Source organism: Ochotona princeps, chromosome 16, assembly GCF_030435755.1.
Source record: "Ochotona princeps isolate mOchPri1 chromosome 16, mOchPri1.hap1, whole genome shotgun sequence".
Taxonomy (NCBI): domain Eukaryota; kingdom Metazoa; phylum Chordata; class Mammalia; order Lagomorpha; family Ochotonidae; genus Ochotona; species Ochotona princeps.
In genome coordinates, this window is record NC_080847.1 from 57788410 (window position 1) to 57802924 (window position 14515).

At 47.3% G+C, this 14515-nt stretch overlaps 2 protein-coding genes across 3 annotated transcripts in view; both read left to right on the plus strand.

The window, feature by feature from the left end:
• LOC131482177 (ret finger protein-like 4A) overlaps nucleotides 1–14515 on the plus strand; it is a 167743-nt gene that overhangs the window by 86037 nt on the left and 67191 nt on the right. The gene's annotated exons all lie outside the window — the stretch shown is intronic.
• LOC131482261 (zinc finger protein 134-like) lies at nucleotides 4950–10475 on the plus strand. 2 transcript variants are annotated; one of them, XM_058674917.1, is made up of 3 exons: nucleotides 4950–5044; nucleotides 7583–7676; nucleotides 8791–10475. In XM_058674917.1, exons 2-3 carry the CDS (start codon nucleotides 7601–7603, stop codon nucleotides 10020–10022), a joined length of 1308 nt encoding a protein of 435 aa, XP_058530900.1. In that variant the 5' UTR covers nucleotides 4950–5044; nucleotides 7583–7600; the 3' UTR covers nucleotides 10023–10475. The 2 variants fall into 2 exon arrangements, with proteins under 2 accessions (XP_058530900.1, XP_058530901.1); XM_058674918.1 differs by lacking the exon at nucleotides 4950–5044 and having other exon boundaries at nucleotides 7279–7676.

Below are 14515 nucleotides of genomic sequence, written 5' to 3' on the forward strand. Positions count from 1 at the left end.
GATTCTGTTATTTTTAAAATCTCATTGTTTGTGTTTGGAGGCTCATGTTTCATGCCAGATAATTCATGCCCGTACATTAGGATGCATAATGGAAATGCAGCGGAAACTAACTGGCCTCATATTGCTTACATGATTGCCAAGAAAGGAAGATGATGTGAATAATGACTCAAAGGTAATATTCTGAAATCACATATTATTATTCACCAGAGAGTATCAGGCAATCATGACAACACTGAATCTGAATTTTCGATAATTTTGAGAACCTTGAGATAGAATGCACTGCTGACATAATTTTTTTCTTTTTTTAAGATTTATTTAGTTTTATTGGAAAGGCAGATATACAGAGAGCAGAGACAGAGAGGAAGATCTTCCGTCCGATGGTTCACTCCCCAAGCGGCTGCAACGGCTGGAGCTGAGCCAATCTGAAGCCAGGAGCTAGGAGCCTTTTCCAGGTCTCCCACGCAGGTGCAGGGTCCCAAGGCTTTGGGCCATCCTCAACGGCTTTCCCAGGCCACAGGCAGGGAGCTGGATGGGAAGTGGAGCAGCCGGGACACGAACTGGTGCCAATGTGGGGTTGGGGGATGATCAGCCAAATGAGACATCACACTAACCTCAGGACTCCTGTTTTTAGAGAGCTAAGATTTAAGCTAATATGTGGTAGCCCAGCGGCTGAGGTCCTTGCCTCGCATGCTCCAGGATTCCTTATGAGTGGCGATTCATGTCCTGGCTGCTCCACTTCCCATCCAGCTCCCTACTTGTGGCCTGGGAAAGCAATCAACAACGACCCAAGGTCTTGGGACCCTGTGCCAACATAGGAGACCTGTAAGAAGCTCTTGGATTCGTATCGGTTCAGCTCTAGCCATTGTAATGACTTGGGGAGTGAAATCAGTGGATGGAAAGTCTTTCTATGTTTCCTTCTATCTGTAAATCTGACCTTCCAATGGAAATAAATAAATCTTAAAAAGAAAACGAAAAGCTAAGATTTGGGTCCCGTCATTGAGACACAGCAGGTTAAGCCACTGTCACAGTGCTAGCATCCCATGTTGGCAACTGTTCGAGTCCCAGGTGCTGCACTTCTGAATCAGTCCTTCCTCTTTTTTTTTTCTTTTGAAGGTTTATTTTTATTGGAAATGCATGTTTACAGAGAAAAGGAAAGAGAAAAAGATCTTCTGTCCACTAGTTCACTCCCCAAGTGTCCACGATGGCCTGGAGCTTATCTGATATGAAACCAGGAGCCAGGAACTTTTTTTTTGTCCGCCCTCTACTGGTTTCTCAGGCCACAAGCAGGAAGCTGGATGGGAAGTGGAGCATCCAGAACAAGAACCAGTGCCCACTAGACCACTGTGCCGGGCTCCCAAGTCCCTCTGATGCAGCAGAAAATGGCACAACTTCTTGGGCCCTGCATCATGTGGCAAACCCACTGAAAGCTCCCAGTTCCTGCTTGGGATGAGCCCAACTGGCTTCAGAGCAGCCATTTCTGAAACTAACCAGCAGATGACAGATCTGTCTCTCTGTAATCTGCATTTCAAATAAATGAACAAATCTGTTCTTTTTAAGAGCTAAAACTGTTTTCCAGTTTGACACATTTTCTTTTTCAAAATCAGTATCTGATTCAATATCAAACTCATCTTGAGATCCCCAGATAATCTCAAAGTATTTGTTCCATCTTGTAAAAAAAAAAAAAAAAGTAGAAAACCATTTTATCAGCAATGTTGGATTTCATGGAAAGCAATGTCAAATAAGAAGTCAGTTATAGTTGCATGAGTAAATACTGCTGTTGTAAAGGTTTCAGGAAAATTTAAAATGTTGTTTGCCAAAGACACGATCAAGTTTCCTTGTCAGATGAACTCTTCATGTATGCAACATGCTATGCCTTTTATCATTCACAGATAGCTCTTATTTCATTCTTTTTTCTAAACGTTGTTATAATCAGCTGAAGACCAGAACAACCTCATGGTGGCATTGTTTAAGTAATTTTGAAGCCATATTAGTGGACTCAGTAAGAAGTCTCAGAACTACACTGAGGAAATCGACAGTTCGTGGAACTGCCAACCTAAGGTCAAATCAAACAAGAATGGCTTATGTGAACTGAATGAATTGGTAAAGGATAGTTAAAATATTGTTTGTAACATTGCTCATTCTTTAATGTTAAATTTTCCACATACAAGGAACTTCTTTCCTTTCATTTATACTGATAACTTTTAGAGGTTATGTTCTAAAGGGGAATTAAAATATTTACTTTTCCATTCTACCTGATCTGCCTGGAGTTCAGAAATTTATTGGCTTTGTTTTAAAGGCAATAAAATCCTCTATGTACCTTGCAATAGTATATGTCCAGAGACAGTGGCTATGTCCCCAAGGCTTTGAGTGGAATGCTGGGTTTGAGGACATGACTTGCTTAATGAACAGAAGCTCACTTTCAGGAGCCAGTGCTTAGAAAGCCCTCCTGAAGACGTGGTCTGAGGTCTGGTGTTAGCTTGGTTTCCTAGACTCAGAAGTACTTCTAAAAAGTCTGACTTAATACACTTTATGAAGCATTCCAGCAAGGCCAACTTAGAAAGGCCTTGGTGGGGAATGATCTGTCTTAGTGCCATATATGTGGGTTCAATGTGCAGCTCGACACATTTTGGAGCTAAGAATCAGGAGGAGTATTGTAAAGAAATATTTCATATTTTAGTGGGAAACTAAGAAAACTCTGGGAGTTTTCAGTTTTCATCTCTTCCAGTATCTAGCTACTTCTCTCCAGCTTGAATTCGCAATTTTTCTTCTATCTTTCTGAACTGAGATTATGAGAGCTAAAACTACCCTTTCTGGAAGTTCTGTCAGCTGAACCTAGCCGGCTTGGTTTAAACTTCCAAAGGATCACCACACCAGACCATACATGCACACACTCATGCCTGTTGCTGTAGGAGTCACTCAGAAAGCCACTGTAGTATCGAATGGTCAACGATATTAAATGCATCAAAACCCACACTGCCTCCACAGTATCTCAAGCCATGGAAATTCTCCAGTTAGTCTTGACTTTCCTGTTTTCACAGAAATTCCCCTCAGTAAATGTCTGACTGCTTCGGCAGGTCTCCTTTACAACCAACTGCAGCAGGACATTTCACCCAACCCTTTATGAGCCAAAGGAGACTGTAAAAACTGAGCATATTTTGTTCAAAGGGAAAAAAGATTACTCATTTCTTTGAATAATGTCCCAGCTGCTCCACTGCCCATCCAGCTCCCTGCTTGTGGCCTGGGAAAGCAGTCGAGGACGGCCCAAAACTTTGGGACCCTGCACCTGTGTGGGGGATCTAGAAGAACCTGGCTCCCGGCTTCAGATTGGCTCAGCAACAGCTGTGGCAGCCACTCAAGGAGTGAACCAATGAATGGAAGATTCCTTTTTCTGTGTGTCTCCTCTCTGTAAACCTGACTTTCAAATACAAATAAAATGTTTTATTGACAATGCTTGAAATGCAGCATGTGTTCAAGGAACACTTGTGAACAGCCATGAATAAGCAGAGTACCAGAAACCCTTTGGTCTTCAAAGTTCTGGTGACTGCCTGAGTATTGCTGTGTGTTTTCATGAATGTCAAGCAAGTATATTGGCGGGGGGCGGGAGCAAGCATTGTAAGAATTCCACACAGCCCCATCTCATCTTAACTCTCATTCCTTTGCTTTTTCTTTTCTTTCTTTCTTTTCTTTTTCTTTTTTAATCAGCTCAGTTTGAACTGATCTGAAGCCAGGAGCCTCTTCTTGATGTGTTGGGGGTCCCACATGGGTGCAGGGTCCCAAGACTTTGAACCATCCTCTCTGCTTTCCCAGACCCATTAGCAGGGAGTTGGATGGGAGGTAGAGCAGCTAGGACTTGTACTGCTGCCATATGGGATGCTGGCACCTCCAGGCGGAGGGCTGCAAGCTGAGCCATTGCGCCGGCCCCTTCACTCTCATTTCTGAGGGCACTATCCCAGTCACAGTTTTGTTGGCATGATAACTGTTGTACCTGCCACAGTTGTGTTTTCCCGGGCACATTTTGCATACATCTCTGAATAACCATAGAATTATTATTTTAAAAGATTTATTTATTAAGGTAAGGTAGATTAACAGAGAGAGGGAAAGACAGAAAGGTGTTCCATGAGCTGGTTCACTCTACAAGTAACTGCAATGGCTAGAGCTGAGCCTATCCCAACCCAGGAGCCAGGAGCTTCTTCGGGGTCTCCCACATGGAATGCAGTGTCCCCAAAACGGCTTTGGAAGGTATCATATTCAGATGTGAAGATACAATACAGTACACATCTCTATTCCAAAGATGGACTTCCAATGAAGTGTATCTTGCCAACAGGATGCCGGACTCCCTGCCATTGTCTATACCCGCAATGATGGACATGTGACTGTGTATGAAGAATTATACCATAGTAATAATACAGGGAGCTCAGTGGAGCGGGGGAGTGGAATGTGGAAAGGATAAGGGACATCCCAGGGCCTATGGAACTGTACCATAAAAAATAAAATATTTGAAAATATTAAAAATGCATAATTTAAAAAATATATACCAAAAAAGGGCATAGTTCCTTTAGTCGCTGTTTCACTGGACAAATGCCCGCAAGCTGAAGCCAGGAGCCCCGACTCTGCCTGGGTCTCCCTCGTGGATGACAGGGAATCCACTTGATGACCAGCCTTCACCTGCTGTCCGCTAAGGTGTGCGTGAGCAGAAAGCTGGAACCGGGAGCAGAGCCGGGCCTGGAGCAGGGACTCAGCAGGGATTCTAAGCCGGACCTTCCGCCCTCCGGAGGTCCTGCCACAGGGGCCTCGGAGCTGGGGGCTTCAGCGAGTCTCCAAGCCCCCACTCGGTGCGAACTACACTCCCCAGAAGGCCCCGCGCTTCCGGGTCCACAGGCAGCCTCGAGGCGGGACTTCCGGCATCTTTGAGGGGGTGGGACATTTTGTGGGTTCCTGAGGGGCGTCGTTGGGTTGCGAGTTGATGAGAAGGAACCGAAGGCGACGCTGTCTGTACGGCAGGCGGCCTGGCTGTGGAGGCGCCCGCGAGGACCAGCCACAGCAGGTAACGGCGATGCCGGTCGCCGCGTGGCGGCCCTCTGGTGGCTTGGGGTCCGCAGGCTGGCATGGCGGCGGCCGCAGTGGTGGGCGCTGCGGGCCAGGACGCTCCCCGGCCGGCCCGGTCCGTTGGAAGGGAGGAGCTGCTCGCTGTGTGCGAGGGACCGGCCTGGTGACGGGAGGGCTGAAGCCGGCGTCCCAGCGGGTCGAGTCCAGCCGCCTGCTTGGGGCGCCTTGGTCACCCGGGAAAAGCAGCCGAGATGGGCACTTGCCACGTGGGAGGTCCGATGAAGCTCATGTGACTTTCAGATAAATCCTTTCTTTGCTTTTTTTTTTTTTTAAAGATTTATTTTGTTTTTATCGGAAAGTCAGACACAGAGAGGAGGAGACACAGAGAGGAAGATCTTCTCAACGGCCAGAACTGTGCCGATCCGAAGCCAGGAGCCCTGAGCCTCCCTCAGGCCTCCCACGCGGGTGCCCCGGGCCGTCCTCAGCTGCTCTCCCAGGCCACGAACAGGGAGCTGGACGGGAAGCAGGGCCGCCTCAGACAGGACTAGCAGGCTGCACCATGGTGTGCGCCCCAGATGCGTGTTTTGATTTTCTCTGTTCTGTTTTGTTTAAAGGTAGGTCCAACAAGATTTCCTGATCCACTGAAGTGTGATTGTGAGGGAAGGGCTATCCAACCTCTTAAACCTTCCTAGACAGGCTGCTGCTCCCTGTGTCCCACCTTACTCGAGCAGACACAGCCCCACTCCGGGCACAGGGCACCCCGGGGGAAGAAGAGGTTGAGCTCTGGTCCTGACCGGCCCGTGGGAGCTGGTCGTCCGGACAGGCTGCTTGACGCGGCGGTGGTGCGTGAGAAAGGCCCCGCAAGCTCTCTGCTTCTCCCGCGTGTCAACAGTGGCAGTCAGGGAGCTACGCCAGCTGTCCAGCACTTTATGACAAGATAGGCTTGGTGCGAAAAGATCTTACCCAGAGACTGGTGAAAGTGTTCTGAGCATCCTTGGTGTTCCACTAGGCTGATACGGTGCAGTTTTGATTTAAACTCTTCTCATCATGTGGGTTTGTGGATCACAACCTCGTCACAAGGCAAAGAACACGTGAAACAAGAAGCTTGGACCAACCCTTGCTTGAAATTTACCTGTGAGTTTTATAGTGAAAAGTTTTAAGCACTATTTCTTTTTTTTTCTAAAAGCACATGAAAGAAGTTCAGATTTTCAAGAATTCATCAGTTCATATACACAGTTTGCAGTTGATCCTCCAACACGGTCCACTTTGCCATTGTTATCCCGTTTGAAGGTGAAGACATTGAGTTGCGGATCCTTACTTTTGCCTACAGGAGGCAGCGTTGAGGCCTAACAATCTGTCCTTAGACAACTAAAAGTCGTCCTTGCCAAAAGTCGAGTCTGGAGTTAGGGGAACAGGCTATTTGATGGCACTGGTTGGTGGCCACTGCCAGCCCTCCTGTTCCCTCAGGCCGCTGCAGCTGCAAGCATGTGTGATCCTGAGTAACCTGGCCTTTACTGAGCCCGGTCCCAGCCCTGCAAAACGGAGGTGACCTGACTCGCTACCCCTCTGTCTGCCATTTGGTTTAAGGGATCCAGAGGTTACCAAAAGCTGTGTGTCCTGAGTTCTGTCACATAATTGTGCGGCTTTTCACTTCTGGCAGATGATGTGATGAGGTGTGGAACAGTGTCCCAGCATTGGCACCAGCTCAAGCAAAGGCTTCCTTTGAAGCCAGACTGGACGTGCAAGGCATCTCAAGGCTCCTCTGGCCAGTGCGGTCATAGTGCCAGGGAAGGGTATAGTGTAGGATAGCAGCCTGAGGCCTTGGCGGCTCAAGGAGAGAGGGCCCTAACTTTCCACCCTTGCTTTCTCTGGTGCAGAAAGTACTGTGGGAATAAGAAGCAAGAAAGTGAGATGAGCGAGGTGCATACGGCACCAGTTTGGCTCAAGTGGCTGGAGCAGATTGGCGAATGTGGAGCCGGGAAATGCTGTGACTGCTGGCTTTTTTAAAAGTAGGACCATCATAATTTTTGGATGTGGATGTTGGGAGAAAAGAAGGCAAGTCAGCACAATGGCATAGCAGTTGAAGTCCTCGCCTTGAACACGTAGGATCCCATATGGGCACTGGTTCTAATCCCGGCTGCCCAGCTTCCCTCCCAGCTCCCTGCCTGTGGCCTGAGAAAGCGGTCGAGGACGGCCCACAGCCTTGGGATTGGCCGCATATATTGCCTGCCCCACTCCTTTCGCTCACCGACACCTACTAACCTGTGAAGACTTGCCAAGAAGGCCTGTGGGTTCAGCACCACAAAGTTAACCTGCTTGGCCTGTCCCCAGCCAGCTGATTCGAGCCACATCTCTGACAACTCTGGAACTCCTGTGTTTGCCGTGCCCTTGGACTCCCCTGTGTCAGGTGTTTCAGTGTGGTCACTGCTTGGGACGCTCATTCAGCTGCTCCTGCAAACAGCGCCTAGTGGCTCGCTGCTCTGGTTAGTGCTCTCACATGGTACCTGTCCATACTTGTGTGATTTTTGTCTTCCAGGTTCTCTGTCACCACTGAATGGTAGCAAGAACTCTGGTGCCTGACCGAGAGGGCATGACTCTTGCCACTGCAGGAGGGGCTTGGACAGGCCGCGGTGAGTGGGCAGTGGGAGAAAATGGGACTTTGGGGTTTGTGTTCAGACCAGAAACCTGTTTTGTGTCCATCATTGATTGATGCCAAGGCCAAACCTTGTTTCTGTCTTCCTGTGTTGGCTGTCCTTCTGAGCATCCTCGTTTAGTTCTGACCTACAGTGCCGGTTTCTGCTAGAGGTCTTTCTCCAGTATTGACGACAGTAAGATGTGCACGTATTTCAGGATTTGTTCCCCCAAATATTTATTTATTTTTGTTGGAAAGGTAGTCCTATAGAAAGGACGTGTGTGTGAAAGAAAGATCCTCAAGATTATTTATTTGAAAGAGTTGGGCCCGGCACGGTAGCCTTAAAGTCCTCACCTTGCACACACCTGGGTTCCATATGGGCACTGGTTCATGTCCCACAGCCCTGTTTCCCTTCCAGCTCCCTGCCTGTGGCCTGGGAAAGCAGTCGAGGACAGCCCAAAGCCTTGGGACCCTGCACCCACGTGGGAGACATAGGATAAGCTCCAACCTCCTGGCTTCGGATAGGCTCAGCTCTGAGCTGATCTGAAGCCAGGAGCCAGGAACTTCCTCCAGGTCTCCCACATGGGTGCAGGGTCCCAAGGCTTTGGGCCGTCCTTGACTGCTTTCCCAGGCCACAGGCAGGGAGCTGGATGGGAAGCGGAGCAGTCAGAACACGAACTAGTGACTACATGGGATCCTTGTGCATTCAAGGCGAGGACTTTAGCCGCTAGGCTACTGCCCCTTGTCCGTGCTCATATTTTTGAATAGTGCTTGAACACAAATTACTTAGTTTTTGGTCATATTTCCCTGGGCCTGGATATGCCTTTCTGCCAGGAGCTCACCTGTTACCAACAGCCACCCAAGGTCCTTGTTAAAGCCATTCACAGATTAAGTTAACCCCATGCCCTTTGTCCACCCTGAGGCACTCTGCTTCCTCTGACCTTTGAATCCACTGCTGTACAAACCTCTCTCCAGCCTGCTACTTGTCCTGTCGTGCCCGCAGCCCCTGTGCGTAACTCTGGATATACTAGGCAAGCATGACTCTTCCGGGCCTGTCTCCCTGTCACCAGATCAGGCATGCACATGTGTATCACCTGTGTTTTCTGCTTCAGGTTGTCGACATGAAGTGAAGGATGAAGAGGCATCCTCGGAACAGAGCATTTCTGTACCAGAAGCACATGTTAGTTCTTCTAAGACAGGTTCATCTGTTCCTGCGGCTCACCCTTGCGATTTATGTGGCCCTGTCTTAAATTATGTTTTGTGCCTGGATGAGCAAGAAACACAGCACAGGCCGAGATCTTACGTATGTGAGGAATGTGGCAGGCGGCTCTTGTTCAGTGCAAACTTTGATCAGTACCAGCAGCATTATAATGCAAAGAAATGTTTGCGGAGGAGTGAAGGCGAGGTCTTTTTAAAGGATGGCAGAGCTGGTGAAGAACCTCTCCTGTCAGAGGAGCCTTTGGAGTGTGGGAAGGAGCACAAGTTCCAAGCTGCTTGGAGTGGTCACCCCCAAAAGGCTACCCATCGGAAGTGGAATACATCCAGGCGCACCCCGAGTAGGGAGGGCTTTCATGTTGGCCAGATGCAGTACAAGTGCGGTGAATGTGGGAAGGCTTTCGGCCGCAAGGACACACTGACCCAGCACCAGAGGATACACAGTGGAGAAAAGCCTTATGAGTGTGGTGAGTGCGGGAAAGCCTTCAGCCGCAAAGCCACGCTTGTCCAGCACCACAGGGTCCACACTGGAGAGAGGCCTTACGAGTGCAGTGAGTGTGGGAAAGCCTTCAGTCGCAAGGACAACCTTACTCAACACAAGAGAATCCATACTGGAGAAATGCCTTACAAGTGTGACTGTGGGAAGTATTTTAGCCATCACTCCAATTTAATTGTACACCAGAGAGTCCACAACGGAGCACGGCCTTACAAGTGCAGTGAGTGTGGGAAAGTCTTCAGACACAAATCCACGCTTGTTCAGCATGAGAGTATTCACACTGGAGAAAATCCTTACGTTTGCAGTGAATGTGGGAAGTCCTTTGGCCACAAATACACTCTTATTAAGCATCAGAGAATTCACACTGAGACAAAGCCTTTTGAATGCATTGATTGTGGGAAATTCTTTAGCAGGAGCTCTGACTTTATTGCACACCAGAGAGTTCACACTGGTGAAAGGCCTTTTGTGTGCAGTAAACGTGGGAAAGACTTCATTAGGACCTCCCACCTTGTTCGGCATCAGAGAGTCCACACTGGGGAAAGGCCGTATGAGTGTAGCGAATGTGGGAAGGCTTACAGCTTAAGCTCGCACCTAATTCGGCACCAGAAAATTCATACTGCAGGAAGGCTTTAGGGGTGTTTTCAATATAGCAGGACACATGTGTCAGGTGCAAAACGCCATGTATGTGCATGTCTTTGCACCAGGTACGTGGAAAGCCTTTAGGGATTGTGCTGTGCTTTCTCACCTTGGGTTCCTTACTCAAGTAATGTTGCTATAAATATCTGTGGCTGAAGCCAGTTTAACTGGAACGGCTTGGTCACTGTAGCATCGTTGGGGCAGGGGAAACTGTTTTCTTTTCAGCACTTGGAAGGAATCATAAGACACTTGAGTTCAGTGGATGTCCTCGTTCTATGCTCCCTGACTGTACATAGGTGGAAATGACCCACTTCAGCCACGAGGGCCTGAGCTGTGTTCTGCTGGTAGTCTACAGAGCGGTCCTTTCTCACTTCCAGCCTCCAAGTCACCTTGTGGAAAAGCACTTGCCTTATACTGCTGATTTGTAACAATAAAGGCCTTAATAGGGCACATTGAGTCTTTGGGGCTCTTTTCGCAGGAGTGATTCAAAACAAAACTGGGCTGTCAGAATGAACAATAGCCTGGGCCTCCCAAGTTCCTGTACTCAAATGGTACGGGGTGGGAGAGAACAGCCTCGTCCAGTTCTCTTGCCTCCGATGCTGACTTCTTAGGTAAGATTTCAGATGTTTTGGGGCCCGATTTACCTGGATTTGAATTATTTGTGGGCCCATATGTGACCTTGAAGATGGGGATGCTTTGAGAAATCTACAGTATGCACAGGTTGTGTGTCTTGTCAGGATATGTCTTGCATCTCCCACAGTTTCTGAGGGGACGCTGTTCCTCAGGATCCCTGAGTAGTTGTAGTTCCTGGAGGACAGACTCTCCAAGTTAAGTCATTGGTGAAAATGTCCGGGAGAGAATAACTGATCACAGAGAGTGTGAATGATAGGGGTTGGGAAGCACCTGTTAAACACTGTACTTAGGCATGGCATGGTAGCCTAGTAGTTAAATCCTTGCCTTGCACACACTGGAATCCCATATGGGCACCAGTTCACACCCTGGTGCTCCCCTTCCCGTCTAACTCCCTGCTTGTGACCTGGGAAAACAGTAGAGGATGGCCCAAAGTCTTGAGACCCTGCCCCCATGTGAGAGACCTAGAAGAAGCTCCTGGTGTCTGGCTTCAGATTGGCTCAGCTCCAGCCATTGTGGCTCTTGGGGAGTGAACCAGCAGGTGGAAGATCGTTGTGTGTCCTCTCTGTAAACCTGACTTCCCAATAAACACTAAATCTTTAAAAACAAAACACGCTGTAGTCAACTCCTGCTGTGTGGAGTCGGGGTGAGCAGGAATTCTCAGGGTTACCAGTGCTGTGTAACATGTATTGCCAGAGCAGCGAACACTGTAGTTTACCTGATTTTTCTGCTTCTGGATTCTACCTAATGTTTTTGCCATGAGTAGAGGAAGATTGTAGCTCAAGGGTCTAGCTTCTGTGACCATCAGTTCTTGGTGACATTACCAGAAATGGGTTTTTGCAGTTTTTCTTAGGAGGAGAATGATCTTCCAAAGTCATTTGGAGTGAAATACAGAGTTAACCGGTTATCAGGTTTTCCAGTAGAAGTGGGAGGCCCGGGTTTGTTTGTTTCTTTCTTTTTTTCTTTCTTTCTTTCTTTCTTCCTTTCTTCCTTTCTTTCTTTCTTTTTTATTTATTTATTGGAAAGCCTGATCCGATTTATCGAGAGGAGAGACAGCAAAATGTCCAATTTGCTGGTTCAGTACCCAAATGGCCAGAGCTGAGCCCATGAGGAGCTTCTTCTAAGTCTCCTGCGTGGGTGGCTTTGGGCCGAACTCCACTGCTTTTCCAGGCCACAAACGGAGCTGGATGAGTGTGGAGCAGCCAGGACACGAACTGGCACTTACAGGGGATCCTGACGCTTGCAAGGTGAGGATTTAGCCATGGAGCTATTGCAACAGGTCCCCCAGATTTTCACTGGTAATCATTTTTATGACTTGTAATGATGTGGTCAGAATATACTGTACAGAAAGTACAGTTTAGAAAGTCTTGACATCTGTGTAGGTATCTGAAACATTGCTTTAGTAATGGTGTTGAACATACCCACGAGCTCCAAGGTTATCTTAACTCAAGGTCTTGACTTCTCAGTGACTAATGTCCATCTTCCCACCCACCCCCGGGACTCACCATCTTTAGGCCACCATTGATTTTCACAGTAGAGAAATTTGTGTTTTCTAGAATTTTATGTATATGTAACTATGGTGTTTTTTTTGTCTTTTATGCAACAAATTAGTTTGGGATTCTTGTTACATGAATTGTGTGTTCTGTGTAACCATACCACAATTTATCCATTCATTTTAATTGGCTTTTGAGGTTTTCCCAGCCCCCGGTTTTTAACTATTAAAAGTGGTACAAATATTCATGTGTGAATCAGTATGAACATTTAGCTCAGAACACTGTTAAGTGTCAAAGTGACCCTGTTTCTTATGGATTCTAGTAAAATGTGACAGGAAAGTACTGTGAATCCCAAAAGAGCTAAGACCTTGGGAAATTCTCAGCCTATCTTAACTGAAAAAAATTTTTTAAAGGATTGGAATCAAAATTTATTGTTGGGAAGTCATGCTGTAGAGAAATAACCAAGGGTGTGACTTCGTAGTTGCTACTATCTAAGAACGAATATGAGAGTATTCTGTTAGCAAAACCTCTTCAAAGAGTGGTTGCACTGAGGTCCCCTCAGCTCAGCCTGGGAGTATGGGTGTCTAAAGGAATCCTTCAGTTATCTGAGCAGACTAACAATGGGTACAGCAGTAGGACAAGGGCCCGGTGCTATGGCCCAGCGGCTAAAGTGCTCGCCATGAGCACACTGGGATCCCATATGGGTGCTGGTTTGTATCCTGGCAGCCCTGCTTCCATCCAGCTCCCTGCTTGTGGCCTGGGAAAGCAGTTGAGGACGGCCCAAAGCCTTGGGACCCTGCACCCTCGTGGGAGACACAGAAGAGCTCCTGGCTTCAGTTTGGCACAGCACGTGCTGTTGCGGTCACTTGGGGAGTGAATCATCGAGTGGAAGATCTTTCTGTCTCTCCTCCTTTCTCTCTCTCTATATATGTATATCTGACTTTCCAATAAAAGTTAAATACAGGAAAAAAATATTAGTGTGGAAACAATGGTTTTATCCACTTTCCTGTAGCCCTTGATCCTTTGTACCCTAATCAACTAAGTAAGATTATTAATAAATAAATCTTTTAAAAAAAAAAAAAAAACAGAAGTAGAATAGGGCAGGAGTGAAACAGCAGAGACTGTCTAATGGTGTCAATCACTCATATACCAGACACTCAGTTTCTGAAAGTTCTATACTGGGAGAGGTTGTCCTCATAGATCTAAAGAGAGACTGAAAGTGTAGGGCTACATGTAAAACTGGCTGAGAAGTTAACGATTGCACACCCTGTGAATATGCCAGGCCTTGATCCTTAATGGATTAGCCAAGTGGTTTTCAAAATTGGGGGGTACCCGCTACCTTTTTTTTGCTTTTCTTCCCCTTTCTGACCTTTTGAAACCATGTATATACAAAGGTATTCAGAAAGTACAGGGGAAATACATATAGTGAAAGAAGTGCATGAATTTAAAAATTGCCCTGAAATAAGTGTCTTTTAATTCCATTTTCCATTATCTTTGAATTACACTCTTAGAACTTTGGTTCTAGACCTATCTCACCTTTGTGTTTTGGGAGAGCAGAATGGATTTTCTGAATTTATGGGCCACAGATAGAAATTTTGCTCCAGGATAGAATCTACGTGGCGCTTCACCCAAGCCCGATTGAGATAATTTAGCTGAGACTTGGATGTGATTTTGGGTTCAAGCTCATACTGGGAGGGATGAGAAGATTTGGGGGATCTCTTGCAGGATGAATCTATTTTGTGTTCAGGGCAAGGCAGACAGGAACCTTTCGGTCCAGAAGGAAAATTTAATAGAATAATTGCTTGGAGCTGTGCATACCCTGTTGCCAGTGGAACATGGTAAATGTGATGAATGAGAGCCACCTAACTTCAGGTGACATTAATTTAAGTGACCACAGAAAATCTACCTGCCATAAGGACAGTGGCGGGAGACTCAGATGGGGTAGTGTGATACAACCATTTGAGGTCCCCATTGCTTGGTCTGAGAGGGGGCTCCATGAGCTAAGGCGCGCAAGAAAACACCTCAGGCCATGTACCGTATGGAGCTGTCAGGAAACCAAATGAGACCCAGTGTGGTAGCCTAGTAGCTAAAGTCTTTGCCTTGCAATGCCGGGATCGGTTACGGGCACTGGTTTGTGTCCCAGCTGCTCTGCTTCCCTGTTTGTAGCCTGGGGCACAGTAGAGGGTGGCTGGGATACTGTAGCAGTGTGGGAGATCTGGGAGAAGCTCCTGGCTCTGGATCAGCTCGGCTCCAGCCGTTCGGGGGAGTGAAGCAGCAGATGGAAGATGTGTCTGTATCTCCTGTAAATCTGACTTTCCAATAAAAAGAAATCTTAAAGAAATCTTAAAGAAATCAAATGAGTAGTAA